Genomic DNA, 16,178 nt, shown 5'->3' with positions numbered 1-16,178 from the left:
TAAATATAGACATTTAATACTGTTGGAGGTGCTGTAGGGTATCCAAGACATTTTGGTGGGGTAGATATAATGCAGCTCAAACATGAGCATCATATGGAACATCAGCTGGCGGCCAGGTGGGATGTTCTGGGGCATCTCTCACTATGCAACTGAAATGACCTTCTAGGGTGTGATACACTTTCAGATTAAAACACTTACATGTAGATGTCCACAGGTAAACCTTCTGATCCACTGACAGGTAGTGACTAGATTTTGACTCTCTGTGGTAGGAGTACAGAAATTTTACACAAATGCAGGCTTGTTAACTGGGAGTTGTATTCCATCCCTACTGTATCTTCTTACATAGTTATGAATTTTTATAGTAGAACTAGCAGCATTTACATTGTTCTCTTAAGTCATACTACAATAATATAGCAGTATTTGTTCTTGCCCAGTCAGCGTTTTGTATGTGTAGATAAAATAGAGGGGGGAAAAAACAAACCCTACTTCATTTATTCTTTTCAAAATGGTTAATTGGTATTTTACTTTGCATTTTAAATGTCACTTTTGGTTTTGTTTTTTTTTTTCCTAGACAGAAAAAGGGAGTGCACTACATGAAGCAGCTCTGTTTGGAAAGGTGGAGGTAGTACGCATTTTGCTTGAAACAGGTAAATCTGATTTACAGGAAACTTTGAACAAATATCCTTAATACTCCTGATCTGGTATGTGCCAAACATTGAACATTTAAAAATCCTTAATATTCCTAATCTGGTATTTGCTTCCTCAGGTTTTGCTTATACAAGTTGCTGTCATCTTTCCCAGGCTTTGCAAGTCTAATCATGTGTAGGTCTCCTCAAAACAGCATGCTTTTAGAACAAGAAATTACTGTGCACAGAGAGCAAAAGAAATATTTGCACTAAGACTCAGAAGTTCCATGTGTGACTCAGTGTGTGCATGCCACTGTATTCTGAGGACAAATGTATTCTGAGAACAAAATGGCTACACAGAAGTTTGTTATTCACTCTGAATGACAGCCAGGAATATTCTTTGTTCTAGAGGCCAGAAGGCTCATGTTCACATTTATGTCCTTCATTTAGCTGTTCCTAACAAACACAGTTGCTCTTTCATTTCCTGGATAAACTTTTAGTGTCTGTGTAGAAAGAACAAGGCATTACATCTCTGAGAATTGCATTTGTCCTGAAAGGACAGAAAAAAAAAGGGATATAGAGTCCCAACAAACACATCTACTACTTAGTGAGAGTTTCAGAATTGTTGCAGGTAAATTACTCATCTAAACAACTGTCTTCACAGATAAATGAGGACACCAACGAAAATGAAAATATCTAGAAATTACTTATTTGAGATATGTGGACTTGCAGGAAAAGTAGGGAAGGGATGATGCCCTGGTGAGGCCACAGCTTGAGTACTGTGTTCAGTTCAGTTCAGTATAGGAAAGACACTGAGGTTCTGGAGACTGTCCAGAGATGAGCAACAAGGCTGGTGAAGGGTTTGGAGGGCAAGGGGCAGCTGAGGCAGCTCGGGCTGTGTAGTCTGGAGATGAGAAGGCTAAGGGGAGATCTTGTTACTCTCTACAATTACCTGAAAGGAGGTTGTAGTGAGGCTGGTGTTGGTCTCTTCTCCCAAGTAACCAGCGATAGGATGAGAGAGGAATGGGTTTGTGCCAGGGGAGGTTTAGATTGGACATTAGAATGGTGAGGCATTGGAACAGCCTGCCCAGGGAGGTGGTGGAGTTCACCATCCCTGGAGGTGTTCAAGAACCATGTAGATATTGCTCTACAGGATATAGTTTAGTGATCGTGGCAATTGAGTTACAGTTGGATTTGATGATCTTAAAAGTCTTTTCCAACCTTAATGATTCTATGATTCCACTGAGGAATCTAGCTGATCTTTATTATCAGTGCTCATGGGACTATGTATTGCAACAAAGTATGTCCTTCTCCAGCCTAAACCTCCTCTGGTGCAGCTTGAAACTATTTCCTCTAGTCTTGTCACATGAAACCAAGGAGAAGAGGCTGCCCCCTCCTCACTCCAACCTCCCTTCAGGTACTTGTAGAGAGCAATGGGGTCTCCCCTCAGCCTCCTCTTCCCCAGACTGAACAACCCTAGATATTTCAATCTACTCAGAGCACAAATTTTGAACATGCTGCCGTGAAGTACAACATTTTTAATGTTAACAACTTTTCCAGCATTGCTCCCAAAACACATAATGGTACTATGGGCTAGAAAATCCCTAATGAATCCCAGGAGTTTGGGGAGAACTAGAATTCAGGAATGTAGGGAAAACATTCAGAGAACTTCTTGATTTTGTACAAGATTAGTTTCAGAATGTCTGTTTCTTAGAAACAGTCTGTTGAAATAATCCCACTTTTGGTTTGAGAATCTTACTTTATGTCCCCATAACTAATCCTTGTCAGCATGTGAATTTTAGGCTACTCAAGTTTTAAACAGAAATGGTTGCTGTCCTTACACTATAACACAGCTGTTAATCTGCTACAGTTGTAAAACTGCTTGCATTCAATTTGCCATGTAATTGAATCTGCTATACCACATTTATAATCTGAAGTACTTGGGGTTAAAAATTCCACCACGGATCATTTTCTGTTTTTCAGGAATTGATACCAACATAAAGGACAGTTTGGGTAGAACAGTTTTAGATATTCTTAAAGAACATCCATCTCAGCAGTCTCTTCAAATTGCAGCTCTACTTCAAGGTAAGTCATGTTCAGCTGTACATTTATTAGAGACAAATCAGAATAGCATGGAGTAAGATTAAGACATATAGGAATTTCTAACTTTTAAATACTGCATTATACAAGAAAAGCAGTCTTTTGAATTAAAAAGACAACATTCTTGTTTGCTAGAGACAACAAATAAGTGGTTGGATATCTGGCTTTCAGTGTAAACCCTTCTGAATTTCTGTGTAAACCCTTTCTTTTATTCAGACAATAGACATTAGCATGGTGTGTCAATTGCAGTTGCTCTTTGTACATTGCAAAGTAATATATGCAATATTTCATTGCAGTGCTGGTAATATTTCATTGTGCTGGCAAACTACAACTGAAATGCTTGGTTTGTTCACAAGTCACAACAATGACTGAAAGATGATGACAAAATTTCAAAACATTTTTCTCTTTTTCCTTAAATTGAAAAAAAAGGAAAACAATTAGGCAGGCAGTAAATTTTTGTCGTTATAGCAGAATTTTGTTGTGCACAGATTTGTTCTCGTTCCTTGTCTTACTTTCATGGTGTAAGACTGATGGAACTCAATTGTTTACTTCAATTTTTTACTGTAGAAGATGGCAGTAAAATTGTGAAGCATGAGCAAGTATCTTCCTCAATGTTAATCATCATTGCTTTTCTTCTCTGGAATATGTTCCCTGCATTTTCAAATTAGTCTTTCATTAGCTGTGTTTGACAGAGGAATTCCATGCAGATATCATTGCTGCATCTCCACCTTTATTGATTATTCTTGTCTTGAAACAAGGTATTTTAATCAATTCATTGTTGGCTCTATGCATGAACTACCTCGTGTTTCAGTTTCCCTCATAACTTGTGTTTCATAAGAAAATTTCCTAGAAAAAATGAGGTCATGTTGCCACATTGTGTCCTTCTGCTTACAGAAGATTGCAAAGTGATCTGATTCAATTAATGAGCCAGTAATACATAAAATACATAATTTATTCTATTACCTAGATTTACTAATATTTAATAATAATGATAAAACATATTGTAATTATTTATTCTATTATCTAGATTTACTAATATGTAATAATAATGATAAAAAAGATTGTAATTATTTATTCTATTATCTAGATTTACTAATATGTAATAATAATGATAAAAAAGACTGTAATTATCTACATATACATTTCTTTGTTTTCATGACCTTGCCTCCTATATGACTGCAGCCTTTATGTGCTCCCTGAGCTGCAGTATGAACATACCTCTCTGTAAGAAAAGAGGGTTCATATCATACTGATTCTTCTTCAGTTGCAGGAAAAGGGTCAGCCAGAACTTCCACTTTCCTAGACATCCAACTCCATCATCCCTCATACATTAATCCAAGACTCATTGCAGTGTCCCATCACCCACTAAATGAATTTTCATTGTAATATCTCTGTATTGTTCAGTTTTCTCCTTAGTGTGATAAGTTTGCAATCTCAGCCCTCTGGATGAACAATGTTTCTTCAAAATACCCTTGCTTTATGAAAAATACAGCATCCTAAACCCCTCTCAAGTGTTTGTCATGGTGATGGATCAGTACCTGGCCTTAGTTTTTGCCACACACACAAAAAAAAGAAAATATATCAATTCTAAAGCCTTTTGATGCTCTAACTTGCAATCTTTTTCACATATGCACCTTGAAAATAAAAAGAAGATTGCCTAGCAGGTTCAGCTTTTATTAGTATGACAAAACTGTGCTTGTAATGAGCAGCTTTTTATTTTTCCTCTGTCTGCTTTAAAGTCAGAAGCAATGTGCAAGGTTGAAAAACTGAAAAATATTTACAAAGATGCCATACTTTGCCTTAAGAAAACCTGAGGAGCCCTTTCAGAACTCCCCTGTGAAGCCCAATGAGATGTTTTTTTACTGGCAAAAGGTTCACTGAAACTTCAGCCATTAAAGATCAAGTTTGAACTGTGAGCTGAAGTGAAAAATAAAATCAGGAGAGGCAGGATTTAGTACTAGTGCTGCTGATCATACAGTAGACCTACTCTCCTCTAAAAAGACAGTTGAGTTTACTCTTTGCTGAAGTGTTGCAGCTGAAAAGTCAATCAAGCACTGGGCCTGTGGGAAGCCTGAATGTACTGTAATTGAGTTTGACTTCAGTGGGTAATGAATTCTATGCAAAGGAAAGGCAATTGCTGGGAGAGAGAGAGAGCAAGTAAGTGTCTTGCACATGCATTCTGTTAAAGCTCCTGTCTTCAGATGATTGTCTAGAGAAGCTTACATGTGTCCTTCATGTACACTTAGAGGAAAAAGAAATTAAACCACTGGCATCAGACAATTATTGACCAGATTCTCTAAGTTTCTTCCTATTTTTTTACTTTATGCAGACAGAATGGCATTGAACTGATTCTTTCACCTTGTTGCCAGAGTAAGGTTTTTTAACCTAGCATTCTAATGAATTTTTGCCATTTCCCCCTTGCACCTTTATGAGTTACTCCACCCTTTATAATAATAACATAGCATAGTGTTTGTCCTTGCCACAAGACATTGGTTTTCAAAATATAAAACAGGCTGAAAGATGCATATGAACAGACTGGCAGAAATGGCCAAGGAGATAAGGTGACTGGTGTTACTGATGGGGAATGGTCTGTTCTCTATGCAGAGAGCTGGGAGTTGTAAGAAAGGTTTTGAAAGAAAATGTGTTGGTTCCAAGGATATTTATGAGAAGCTTCTTTGAAGAAGTAGGTCGAGGGAGGTTCTCCTCCCCCTCTACTCTGTCTCGGTGAGACTACATCTGGAGTATTGTGTCCAGCTTTGGGCTCCCCAGTTCAAGAGGGACAGGGAAATAGTATAGAGAGTCCAGTGGAGGACTACAAGGTTGAGTCAAGGACTGAAGCAGCTCTCTTTTCAGTGGTGCCCTGTGATGGAACAAGGGGACTGGATACAAACTGGAACACAGAAAGTTCTGCCTCAACATGAGGAAAAGCTTTACAGTGAGGGTGCTGGAGCACTGGGACAGGCAGGACAGAGAAGTGGTGGAGTCTCCTTCTCTGGAGACTTTCAAAACCCCCCTGGACATGTTCCTGCGTGGACTGCCCTAGGTGAGCCTGCATTGGCAGGGGAGTTGGACTCAATTATGTCTGGAGGTCCCTTTCAATCCCTACCACTCTGTGATTCTGTGATTCTATCTTTAGAAGCAGTTCATGGAGGCAGTAATACTAAATCTGTTCATCTGATACTAAAACCTACTGGTAGGCTCCTGTGAGCAAGGCCTCCAGAGGTGTAAAATTGTGGATGCAAGTCTCTGTTGGTGGTGTTCCCTTTTTAAAAAGAATACTTGCCATCCTACTTTTTACACATTATAGGTTAAAAAAAACCCAACCTTTTGCCAGTGAGGTTTTAGAAGTGATCCTAGTGTTTTTGTGATCTTTACATCTTTTCTCACTATCCTGAGAAAAGAGTAATTGAACTTTCTGCAAAAAAAAAATTTTGTGTGTGTGCTTACAAAGTCTGATTTCTTTTTGGAGATTTTGGTATATTATGTGACAGAAAGAAAAATAAATAGCAAAATCAAAGAGTGAAAAGGCTGTGAGTAATCCATGCACAACCTGAATGCTTTGTTACTGATTGTTAGTTATAGCTGGAATTAGCAGAAATGACAGTTGAAGTTTTATTTCTTTGTCTTTCCTATATGTCCTGTAATTTTCTGTGTCCTGCTCAGTTCTGAGTTAAAAATTACAACCCCTTATTGCCATCTAGATTCTTTATGTGGCACTGAAGAAATGTCTGCTTATGCATTAGGTACTCAAAGAGCAGAGGATTAGAATACTGGGCCAGGTAAGGCCATTCTCTGGATGCATTTCATGGATGCAGTGAAACAACAGAATTCAGTGGTGAAACAGTTAACAAGATTGGCACTTGGGGCTTTATAATTAGGCACTGAAGATAAAAAGGATGTTGCCAAAGCTGGTAGCCTAAAATTAAACCAACCAGCTGTGTTTTAGCTTTAGCACATGTGAACGTGACGCAGGTGCATGCTCCACCATCTTTCATCTTTTTCCACAGCCCACTATGCTCTCTGTTAGAATTTTGCTCCTTTTTTTTTTTTTCCCTATTTCTGGATACAGATTTCTTGTTATTATGAATAAAAAAGAAGATAGTAGATAAACAGGCAAAAAATGGCATGGGCCCCAAGCAGGCACAGTTATGTTCTGCTGCATAGACAGTATGCAGAGAGATGTAATGGAAAGCTGTTTCCTCTCTTTTCTTCTGAAGCTGCTTAAGAACCTAACCTTGTTTGTACATGTTACCCCATGTCACCCAATTATTCATAAATGCAAGATGCATAAGCAGCTGCAGAACTGGGACTCCTTTCTTCTGCCCTCTGCTTAAGTAGTTTTGGTGTCATTAGCACTGCTTTTCTTTTCTGTATTCTCACTCTTTCTTTCTCTCTCTCTGTGGACAATTAGATCTTCTATTTCCTTGAGTACAAGAGGCAAGCCTCACTGGAAGGATGGAATAGGTTTCCAGTCAAGGATTTAATTACAGCTATGTGGGATGAAAAGAACTGGGCTCTCAGTCCCCCTTTGTTGTTTTGTTTTGTTTGTTTTCCAGGGGACTTCTCATTTCCTTTTATAGGTTACTGTGCCAAAGCTGTAGAGCATTAAGTACGTTTATGAATTAATTGAACTGCTGTTGTTTTGAGAACTAGAAGCGTAGTTGTGCCCTTACCTACCTTGGGATCATAACAATACTTGAGTGTTTGTTTCTGTTTTATCTTCCCTGAATACGTGCACAAAAATCTCCTTATGTGCCTATAACTTAAACACTTACTGATGTTGTGTTTCTCTGGGATTCAGTTAAACTGGAGTCATTCAGGGTTTTCCTCTGTAGTCAGCCCAGCCTTCATCTCAGTTCTCTCACTTTAGCATACCTTACAGTAGCAGTTACCAGTGGATTTCTGTAGCTGCTACTGCTGCTGTATAGAGAACAGGAATTTGATCATGAAGCTTCAGGTGGGCTCCTTCCCAGGAGAGCAGAAACAGTTTTGGGTGGAACTTTTAGAGGGTTTGTGTCTTGGGACTCAAGGAAGCTGCAGTCTTTGTCTGCAGGAAAAACTGTTCTGGTCATTAAGAGGTATCATTTACTAAGCTTGGCTTTGTTCTGAATTCTCTCTCCATTTTTTTTTCTTTTTGAGAAAAGTGATAGAATCCAGAACAGTCTCTCCAGTGCTCTCTATTCAGAGCAGGTGATGGTACAGTAACTTCTTTTTCAGTAAGTTTGGGCAGACTTTGGAGGAGAATTTCAGCTGTAGGTGAATAGAATTTGGTAGCTGGCGAAAGCATCCACTGCTTGTGTGCACTTTGTCTTTTGACACAGATGACCTGCTTTGTATGTTTCTTTCATAATATTATGGGTAAGTATAAATTTACCTAGACTATAAGCCACCCACAACTAAGTTCATCTCTTCATTGTCTTGTACATGTCTGATAGAATATTCAATAGTATAATGTCAAGTTAGAAGACCCACAGAAATCCAAAGTGTTAAGGTTTGGGCTCTTAGAAGGGTGTCATACTGCTGGCCCCTTCTAAACCTCTACACCATACCTTGTGTGGAGATATCTGTAAAAGTTTTCCAGAAGGAACTCTGCAGTTTTTAAGGTAAGTATTTGTGAGACTTTTGTTGAGCTTAGGATTCCCTCCTCAAACTACCCCTCAACAGGTAAGTGCATTGTTCTGACAAAACTCAATCATTTTTAAACCAGTCTCACATGAATATTGGACAGCAAGGGTAAAGTCCTTAGGTCTCCCCTGCATTTCCCTTCCTAATAATATCTGCATTGATGCAATAATTTTAATGCTTCCACCTGTAGAACTTATTTTTAGGTTTGCTTTTGGACAGTTGCACATTTAATTGCCAAGCAAATATTTTCAGGCATGAATTCCTATTTTCCTTTGTTTTTTCTTTTGATCTAACTGCCTTTTAATTTGTCCTCCATCTTATACATTAACTTGACAAATAACATAGATGACAGATCTGGAAAACCTTCCAGAACATTTTGTCATGCTGCTGGTTTTCTCATGGTTTCTTACAGCTCATCTTTGCTTCTTTGCTTTCAGCACTACACAAAAAAAAAGAGGAACCAACCAGAAGTTCCCATTTTCATGTGAAGTATATGACAGATTTTCCAGGGGACTATTGCCAGCCATCAAACTTAATACATGACATTTTCCAATCATACATTCTTTTAAAAGCCCAAAATAACAGAACAACCTGCAAAGCATTCTGAAACTGCATGTTGTTCTCTGCCATTTCCAATTCCAATTTCTCAGATGTCTCTTTTATCACAGATTGTGTTTGGGTATTTGTTATTGAATCAGGAATAACAGCAAGCTAAACAAGTGCACTGTAGACTGTAGAAATTAAATCAGGGAGATTTTACTTCCCAGAAACTCTTTAGTCCGTCAGTGTATATTGATGCAAGCTGTTACTGGAGTTTGATTTTGTGTGTGTTGCACCATGGACTGTTGTGGTTACTCTTTGGTATCAAAACCAACTTGTTTAAGCAACTTCAGAAAATTAAGATGCAGAATAAATGCCTGAACTGACAGTCAGTCTGCTGGGGAAAAAAAAATCAAAAAGTGCCACTATTGCAGAAATTAATTTCTAATTTATTATTTAATGTTTGTCCTACAATAATATTCATTAGTGTATTTTTGTTCCATTGAGTTAGCCTATGTTCAAAAGCACATGAAAATAATGCATATGTTTACACATAAATAATAATAAACAAATTGAAGTTTAGGACATTCATCATTCTACTTTTTTTCCCTGATTTTATAAACATTGTCAACGAGGCAGGAAGTTCTAAGGAGGAAAAGGGGAAAAAATAGAATACTGCTTTTTAAACTGGTAGTTTTAACTAAATTTTACTTGGGTACTGTGCTGAAAGCAGAACAAGTTCTTTGCCATGGGGATGGTGCAGGGAGTTGGTTGAGGCCCCATCCCTGGATATATTCAAGATTAGGCTTGACAGGGCTGTGGACAACCTGATCTGGGTGAGAATGTCCCTGCTGACTGCAGAGGGGTTTGGACTAGATGACCTTTGGAGGTCCCTTCCAACCCAAACCATTCTATGATTCTATTGATTTTCTTAACAGTATCAATATGTGGACTTACTGTGAACATCCTGAATATCTTAACTAAAAACTCTTCATAAAGCGTAGAGAAAAGAAGACTTTTTCAACAGTAAGAGTATATTGGAACACAGAGTAAGAGCATATAAGGACACAGGAACAACACAGGGATAGCTGCAAATCATTACTACTACAATGAGATGTCTTTAACAGTTTCAGAACTGGCCTTCAAAACTGTTCTGGGTTTTTTTTTATGTATACTTTGAAGCAATGATTGCCTTCTAGCAGTGATTACAGAGTTGCAAGATGAAAAACTGGAAAAAGCTCTAATAAAGAAAAGGAAGTAGCAAATATACTTGTGGAGTAACCCCTCCTTAATTTAGGAATTTAAGTGTTATGTGTATCTTTAAATTGCAGAATATATGGCAACAGGAAATGCAAGTATTTCAGAGGAGCGCCCACTGGAATGCGCAGAGCATCAGTCTTGCATTTTGTCCCCAGAAGTTCCTCCGTCTCCAAAGGCTAAAAGTAAATACATGTACTATGTGAATACAGAAGCTGTACTGAACTTCTCTTTAATATTAAAATTTTCTTGCTAACACTTTTACGCAAACATACAAAATGAAAAAGATTAAGAGAGTTATTGATATTGAGGAGCTTTTTCCCACCATGAATTACCTATTTTGACTACATGCACGGTAATCCATGTCATATAGGAAAGCAAAGAACTGTGTTCTCAGAAAGGTAAAGTAACTGATGGATTTAAATGTATTACATTATCTGATCTTAAAGCTTTTTAATTTATTTGACCTTACACATTTTGGTAATCAAATAAAACCAAAGGAGATTAGATCTGTTGAAATATTCTGGAGGTATTGTTTGCATTCAAGCTAAAGACTGAATTTACTTTATCTTTCCCAGTGAGTACCTCGTCCAGTTGTGCTACATTTGGATGCCTCTGTCAAAGACCATGTGTGTACTGCACTTCCATTCATCCTCTAACATCATTCATGTATTGTGACTTTCACTGTTTTGTGCAAGTGCTTTCACCTTATGTTCTGATTCATCCTTTACACACCACAGCCACCTAAATAGGGCATTTCCTGAGTGTGGTTTCATCCAGCCTGTCCTCTTGGAGAACCAAACCTGTCTATAATCATCCAAAGTAAATGTAATTGACTGCTGGCAAATAACTCTTTTTGGTTTTGGTGTGTGGGTGGGTGAGTCGTTGAGGGTTTTTTTCGTGTGTGTTCTTTTAAAAGCCATTTTCATTCATGAGAAAACTAAGCTTACTGCTGCATGCCAGATTATGATCTTCATGGTGATAGTAAACAAATGCTCAAGTTCCATTCATGTTTCCCATTGGGGTACTTAACAGACATATGGTGTATGAAGATAAATAGTTCCTTTGAGATTAATAGAATCATGAAGTCAGCTACCCTATGCAACAGAAATGTCTGTCCTGAAATTAAGTAGTAAATATTTGTAAGATATGTTTTACTTCTTAATGATAAGGTCGCATTCCTTGTTTCCACTCTCAGGGTATAAATGTGCTAGCTGGCTTTTGCTTGTCTATTGTGTAATTTGATTCTAAAGGAAAGAAATGGTACTGAATTGTGTTTCTCATCCATCTGTCTGCCATTCTCTGACAATCTCATTTCAAATAATTTAAACCAGATTTGGAAGAGGGATAGCAGAATCAATTACCTCCCTGTGACTTTCATGAAAATAGGTAACTAGATAGAGGAGAGAGACCTTGATTAGTGCCTGCACTGAAAGAAGTAGGCAAAATTTGTCTTTTATGTATTCACTCTGGCAGCAATCAGCCAACCAGTTAGTGTGCACTTACAAGTCAGTCACCACTCTTGCAGTTCCAGTTTTGTCACACAGGATTGATTCTTGCCCAGTAAGAAATATTGCAGACCCTAAGTGGGAGGATGTGGCACTGGGGCCATGAGTATAAGTCTGTAGGAAATTCTGTGTCTTTTTAGGGCACTGTATCATGACTCTAGAATAATTCATAGCATTCAGATATTTAACATCCAATTTTAATTTATTATAGTATTAATATCAAACTTCCATTTTCTAATAAAACCCCCAAAATAGAAATAGACCTGATTATATCTTTGCTAAGTATTTAAATTTTGTGCAAAGTTACTGTAGAGTAACCTGAGTTTTGCATGCAAATTACTTAGATATTAAAAGACAATTAGATGCTTTTAATTAACAACCTCTCCTCTTGGTTCTGAAAATTTTAGTCTTAATTTTAGTCTTAACTGGCTATAGTTGTAATTAAAAAAAAATAGTCAAAAATTATGTTTACCAAGCATAACAAACAGTGACTATGAAGAAATATGAAAGAAGACCAAGCTGATTATAATCTTACCCAGGTTCTTGTTTAGTTCCATGAATATACATATGTGTGTTGGATGTATACTGAGCTCAATATGCTCACTCTGGTTTTCCTTTTCAGCATCTTATTCCCAAAGATGGAGTGAAATGGAATTATCTCTGTTTTATCAAGTCTAAGGACTGTCTTTTCCAACAACACGACTCTTGTAAACCTAGTCAAGAGAAGGAGTTTCTTATTAGCCCCTGGAAAAATTTGGATTTCACACATATTTCATTGCCATTACTGCAGGTAGCTGCGTATCTGCAATAGATTATCAGAACCTCATGCAGTTGTTCATAAAAAGAAGTTTTTTTTCCTTTCTGGAAATCTTGCTGCTGGCAATGTGCTGATTGCAAAAAAGTTAGCACTCAATGTGTCTAATACTTGTTGCTGCCACTATTTCTAGTAGTGGCCTTTAACATGGACATATAAAGCTCATTGTCTTACTATTCTGATAGATTTCTTAATTAAAGATATCTGACAAATTAAGGAGAAACTATGAAACACAATGCAGAATGCACTAAACATTGGTTTCTGGGAGACTGCTGTAGGGAGGCATGTTTTAGACTCGTGGGTGTTGCCCAGTATATCCTTCCACCATTTCATTTAATCCTGAGAAAGTGAGCAAGAATGGATTATAAAATACTTGGATAGGACAGATGTGCATTCCTAGAAACTCAGTTCCAAACTACTTAACAGTTTATGGGACCTATGCAGTCTGCTAATGGATCACAGCAGCAAACACGAACTCGATGTGAAGTATGGGACACTTGATCTTGTGTGCTTGTAGGGATTTTTCTTTTCTGGATTAGTTTTGCATTCTTGGATAGTTGTTATTTCTAGCCAGCTTTCAGGATTAGAAAGGGTAAGTATATATTGTAATTAATCTTATTAAAATGCAAGGTAGAAGGGAATGCAGAAGTATGTAGATTACCTCCAGTTATTCCCATTCTGGAATGAAATGCCCTTGTTTTTGAGGGGAGAAATGTGCATGAAGATCACTGTTTAGAAGATAAGGCATGGAATGTGATAGAGACTCATTAAAATGTAAAGAATGTGCATTTCCTTTTTAGGCATAAATTAACCCTGGTATTCTAATCATTGACTAACAGTATGTCTGTTTTTAAAGGTGAAGCTGTGACTGGAGAATTATCAAAGCTCTTAGATGAAATCAAATTGTGCCAAGAAAAGGAATACTCTTTTGAAGATCTCTCTCATACAATATCAGAACATTTTCTGGACAATTTTAGTAAAGTGTCAGAGGAAGAACTTATGACCAGTGGAAGCCAAACCAAGCTTAATGTAGTAAGTAAGATGGGATGCAAGACAATATAAAAATTGATATCTGCTTTATTTATGGCACATTCAAAAAAGAAATAGTGCAAGTGTAATATTATAACAGAAAAAACAACATAGCATGTGCTCCTTACAGATTTAGGATTTCATATTGCTTACAACACCTCAGAATGGCTTCACCAATGTGACCAAAAATTGAGGTTAATTGTTCTTTTGAGCATGGGGAGTGCAAGGAAGGCTTTTTGAGAGATGAATTAGAAGGAATATGATCAATACTATTCCAAAGTCTAAGTGGTTACAAAATCTGGTCAGAGTTGTCCCCCCAAAGAAGAAGTTAAACATATTCAGTTATTATTCTGACACATTTTATTGCTATATAGCCTAATGGTATTAAAGACCCGAGTCTTTAGTACTGGAAAATTTTGTGGTTGTGATATTTCATTTGAAAATATGACTTCATTACTACTAATCCTGTGAATAAAGTGCCCTAGGATTCTTTTTTTCTTTCCCTTTACAGTATAACAAGGCTTTTTATTTAATTTCATTTTAAAATTGAATTCTATTCCTCAACAAGTAAAGTAAATGGGATTGTCCTGGGAACAAAGCACAGAACAGAGGGGAAAATGCTAAATTCTAAATTTCAATTAATGTTGTTGGTAAGTTAAAAAAGAATTTATGCTCTTGTGTGTGGAGAAAAACATGGCAAGTTAAGGACTTTCATGTTTTAGAGAATTTATTACAATATATATAGACAGAATGAGATTTACAATGATGTTTAGCTGCCCTGAAATGAAATAAATACTTTCTTTTAAAGTCCTTCTAGATGTTTGAATGATTAGATACATGACCCATATTGAAGTCAGTCTGAATGAGGCACTGATCCTATTTAAGCATTTTTGTACAGCTTTCTGTATTTAGGTGCTAACCATTTAAATCTGCTCTCAGGAAATGTAATCTGCATAATTTTGTCTACTGAGACTGAAATTTTTACAGACCTAAATGAAATACAGTGTGAACAGGAAGTATTCAGACACTAAATCTGTAATTTATATGCAGCAGGAAAATGCAAAGGTAAATTAGGCAATACATTTTTGGAGCTTTCATCTATTTGTATGTTGAACTAGAGGGGGAAACTAATCTTCAGTAATGGGGACTCTTTAAAGCATGTTGTGGCTCTTTCCTGCTAGTGCACTTAGTTTTTCTTTCCCCTCAACATGAGGAGAATCTTCTTCACAGTGAGGGTGCTGGAGCACTGGAACAGGCTGCCCAGTGGGGTGGCTGGACGTGGCTCTGAGCAACCTGATTTGGTGTGAGGTGACCCTGCCCATGGAAGTGAGGTTGGAACTGGATGATCCTTGAGGTCCTTTCCAACCCTAACAATTCTGTGATTCAAAACTTGCCTGATGTTCCTGCATGGACTACCCTGGGTGATCCTGCTTTTGGCAGGGGGCTTGGACTCGATGATCTCTGAAGGTCCCTTCCAACCTCTGATGTTCTGTGATTCTGTATTCAAACTAAACTAGAATCAGGATGCTGGGCATGCACTCCCAACATGAAGTCAGGATGGAGGGCAGTGCACATTTGCCCTAGGGTGAACCCAACTGTACAAAGCCTATATGGAGAGGAGTCTTTGCCATGATGTGGGGTTTCCTGTTTGATCTAAAACACCCATTTCGTTTTTAAAAGTATATTAAGGTCACTCGGTCTCTTCAGTTGCTACCTGGCTGCCTGGCATCAGGAAAAAAAGAGACATTGCTCCCATTTTTGACACACTGGCTTTTAGTTTTGGTGTGTAGTCTCCCTGTATAGTGCAGGGGTGATATGAAAACCCACAGGCACAGAGGGGAGCCATCAAAGAGTAATCAGGAAGAAGCACAAAATTGAAGACATATGTTTAGCTCTGGAAATGGTGCAAAGGTGAAATGCTGCCAAACTACTCTGGGGGCAGGACCAGCAAGCATGGTGGTGGAAGACTTGTGACAGTGGAGTGATGACTGAAGAAACTTAAATGAATATTAATGTATAAGAACTTGTAGATACAGAGAGAAAGAGAGAAGTGCAGACACATATAGATAGGGAGTCAGAAATAGACTCCTTGGATATGTATTGAAGAGAAGGAAACCTGCAGCTCTTTCTGACTTTAGTTTTCTCCTACTTAGGAATCTTCTGTGAAAATCTGAGTAGGGTAAGCAGGGTCTTTTCTGTTCCCTGCATTCTTTCATCTCTCATTCATTGCTGTTGCACATGCTAAGACCCTATGGAAGCAGGAGCAGCACAGGAGTGTGGAGGACAGAATCCCTCTGCCTTTGGACAGTGGTGTCTTTCTCTTTTGGGCTGGGACGTACATCTGGTGTGCTCCTACAAGCAATCAGTTACTTCAGGTTCAAAGCAGCAGTTTTCCCCCTAACCTTCATTGCTGACTGTGCCACTCTCAGTTCTGAAGAGCTGTAGAAGACATATCCCTGCTAGATGCCATTTCTTGCACAAGTGTTGGTTCTAGAGGTGATGACCACGTGCAAGCTTTCCAACTTCTCCTGTGGTCCAGTGATTTGAACAGGTCCAAAACTTAAATCATGGCACTTCGTGATCCTTGGGGAGATTCTGCAGAGGAACTGGCTGCTTGGGGACGTTTCCTTTTTTTGCATTGTGCCCTTTCTCAGAGAAATAGGAGGCAGGACTGGGGAA

At 38.0% G+C, this 16,178-nt stretch overlaps 1 protein-coding gene across 1 annotated transcript in view; it reads left to right on the top strand.

Annotated features, from left to right (window-relative positions):
- ANKS1B (ankyrin repeat and sterile alpha motif domain containing 1B) overlaps nt 1-16,178 on the top strand; it is a 390,775-nt gene that overhangs the window by 50,790 nt on the left and 323,807 nt on the right. The window contains 4 exon segments of the mRNA XM_054386772.1: nt 572-647; nt 2,610-2,711; nt 10,223-10,333; nt 13,327-13,506. Coding sequence (XP_054242747.1) covers nt 572-647; nt 2,610-2,711; nt 10,223-10,333; nt 13,327-13,506 — 469 coding nt within the window.

This window comes from Indicator indicator, chromosome 14, assembly GCF_027791375.1.
Source record: "Indicator indicator isolate 239-I01 chromosome 14, UM_Iind_1.1, whole genome shotgun sequence".
NCBI lineage: Eukaryota > Metazoa > Chordata > Aves > Piciformes > Indicatoridae > Indicator > Indicator indicator.
Note: the sequence above shows the minus strand (reverse complement) of the source record. Positions and strands in the feature narration are given on the sequence as shown.